The 2,068-nt window shown below is 63.3% G+C and overlaps 1 protein-coding gene across 1 annotated transcript in view; it reads right to left on the minus strand.

The window, feature by feature from the left end:
* Window positions 1-313: 313 nt before the first annotated feature.
* The window catches only part of LOC102040489, a gene marked incomplete at its 5' end in the record, with an annotated part of 11,203 nt that continues 9,448 nt past the window's right edge, over window positions 314-2,068 (minus strand). Inside the window, 5 exons of the mRNA XM_031056323.1 lie at window positions 314-1,191; window positions 1,295-1,438; window positions 1,521-1,616; window positions 1,729-1,812; window positions 1,901-2,068. The exon at window positions 1,901-2,068 is cut by the window's right edge and continues 38 nt beyond it. Of these exons, the coding sequence (XP_030912183.1) occupies window positions 971-1,191; window positions 1,295-1,438; window positions 1,521-1,616; window positions 1,729-1,812; window positions 1,901-2,068 (713 nt within the window). The remainder of the gene's footprint in view (window positions 1,192-1,294; window positions 1,439-1,520; window positions 1,617-1,728; window positions 1,813-1,900) is intronic.

Genomic DNA, 2,068 nt, shown 5'->3' on the forward strand with positions numbered 1-2,068 from the left:
GAGGGCCCCCGCGCCTTCCCAGCCCTCGGCAAGGCGCTGGACTCCCGCAGCCTCTCCAGCGACACCATTGAGCTCTGAGCCCGGGACAGGCAGAGACTGGGGGCGCAGAAGGACAACGTGAGGGTGAGGACACTGTGAGGGTGTGGGGGTCTGATCCTGCGCCCCTGTAGGGCCGGGCAGGGGCGGTTCCATTTGTGCCAAACGAGAGAAATAAAGAGTTTATGCTGAGAGGAGACGGTCCTGTTGGCATGTGAAAGCAGTGGTGGGCAGCAGCACCCCCAATCCCCATCAATCCCTACCCTGAGCAGCCAAGCTGGGTGTGCAGAGCTTTATTTCCTGAGATATGGACACACGGACAGATGGACACACCCCGACGGACAAACCACGGACAAATGCAATGGCCACACTCATGCATCCAGCAGTGCAGCACCCTGCCAGTGGCGAGGGGCCCCTGGCCCCCAGCCTGGGAGGGGAGATGGGCTCTGCCCAGGGATGGGGGTCAGCTCTCCCAGCCACACAGCTCAGGGCATGGGGGGACCCAGCCCCCCACTCTCCCACAGGGAATGGCCTCTTGGGAGGGGAATCCTACAGGGCCAGGAGCCCCAGCCTGGGGGCAGATAGCAGGTTCCCTCCCTCACCTGCCCCTCCACCCCCTCACCTGTCAATGCCAGGCCTCTCCTCCAGAGCACGAGGAGCTGGGGGCAGCATGCTGTGCCCCCCACACGATGCTGCACTGCCTGGCATCACCCCCCCATCCAGAGGGGGCTGTGTGGGAGCCCCCAGGATCAGGTACTCCTGACTCATTCTGCAGGGACAGGGAAAACAAGACCCTATGCTAAGGGGGGCTGGGGGACGCATGCAGGGCACAGCATCTTCTACAGGATGCAGCCTTGGCAGCCAGCCCTGCTTGGGGAAGGCCCTGCACCCCAAGCTGAGTCTGCCCCTCTGCTTGTGCCCAGCAGCTCCAGAGCTATCTGCCCTTCATGAAGCCATCGAGGACACGGTCACTGCGGTCAGAGAGCCAGTAGCCAGCCATGGCAGCCACGGCACCAATGAAGATGGCGGTGAAGACCATGTCACCCTTGGCAGCCAGCGTGGCGAGGGCACAGATCATCACACCAAAGAACATCTGCTGCAGCACCACCACCTCGTCATCAGTCACGTCATCAAAGAAGCCCTTCTCTGGGGCATCTGCATGGACAACACTCGTGGGAGGGCACAGCTGACCAACAAGAGCCCCCTGCCATATCCCACACCCCCTGCCCAATGTCCCCTGCACTGCATTAGGCCATACCAGGGGGCTTGTCCTCCACGCACTGCCCATCTCGGCGGACGTGGCCTTGGGCACAGACGCACCGGTAGCTGCCCTCTGTGTTCTCACACACCTCCTGCACCCCTGTGCACACTGGCTCCTCGGCACTGGCACACTCATCCACGTCTGGGGGGAAGCCAGGGGTCAGGCAGGGCTTGGGCAGTGAAGAAGGGGCAGTATGGCCCCCCAGTCCACGGGAGGCACTCACCCAGGCACTTGGCTCCATCCCGCAAGTAGCCCTTGTTGCATTTCTTGCAGCGAGCCGGCCCGGCACCCATGCAGCCGATGCAAGCCGTGGAGCAGTCTGCCTCAGGAAATGGAGCCAGGGTTGCTGCCAGAGCTCCTTCCCAGCCCAGCCAGGGTTGGCCCCAAGCAGGGAAGAGTCACCAGCATGAAAACTCCCCCTTCCCCCTGACCTCGGCACTCATAGGAGCCCTCTGTGTTGACACAGTACTGGTTGGCTCGGCAGTGCGCCATCTCTGTGCCACACTCATCTATATCTGCAGGAGAGATGGGGATGGCCCCGTTGAGCTTCAGCTCTGGGGACGCAGCCCCCTGGCCCTGAGCTCATCCCTGGCCTTCACTCACCGATGCAGCGGTGCTCATGCAGCACCCAGCCTCTCTTGCAGCGAAGGCAGCTGGAGTCCTCGGGACCCGTGCAGCGCCCGCACGCCTGGTAGCACTCTGCGGGCAGGGAGGGACACGTGGACACAGGCATGGGGGAGCTGCCTGTACCCAGGCTGGACAGCACCGGCA

Source organism: Geospiza fortis, unplaced genomic scaffold, assembly GCF_000277835.1.
Source record: "Geospiza fortis unplaced genomic scaffold, GeoFor_1.0 scaffold70, whole genome shotgun sequence".
In the NCBI taxonomy this organism is placed as follows: domain Eukaryota; kingdom Metazoa; phylum Chordata; class Aves; order Passeriformes; family Thraupidae; genus Geospiza; species Geospiza fortis.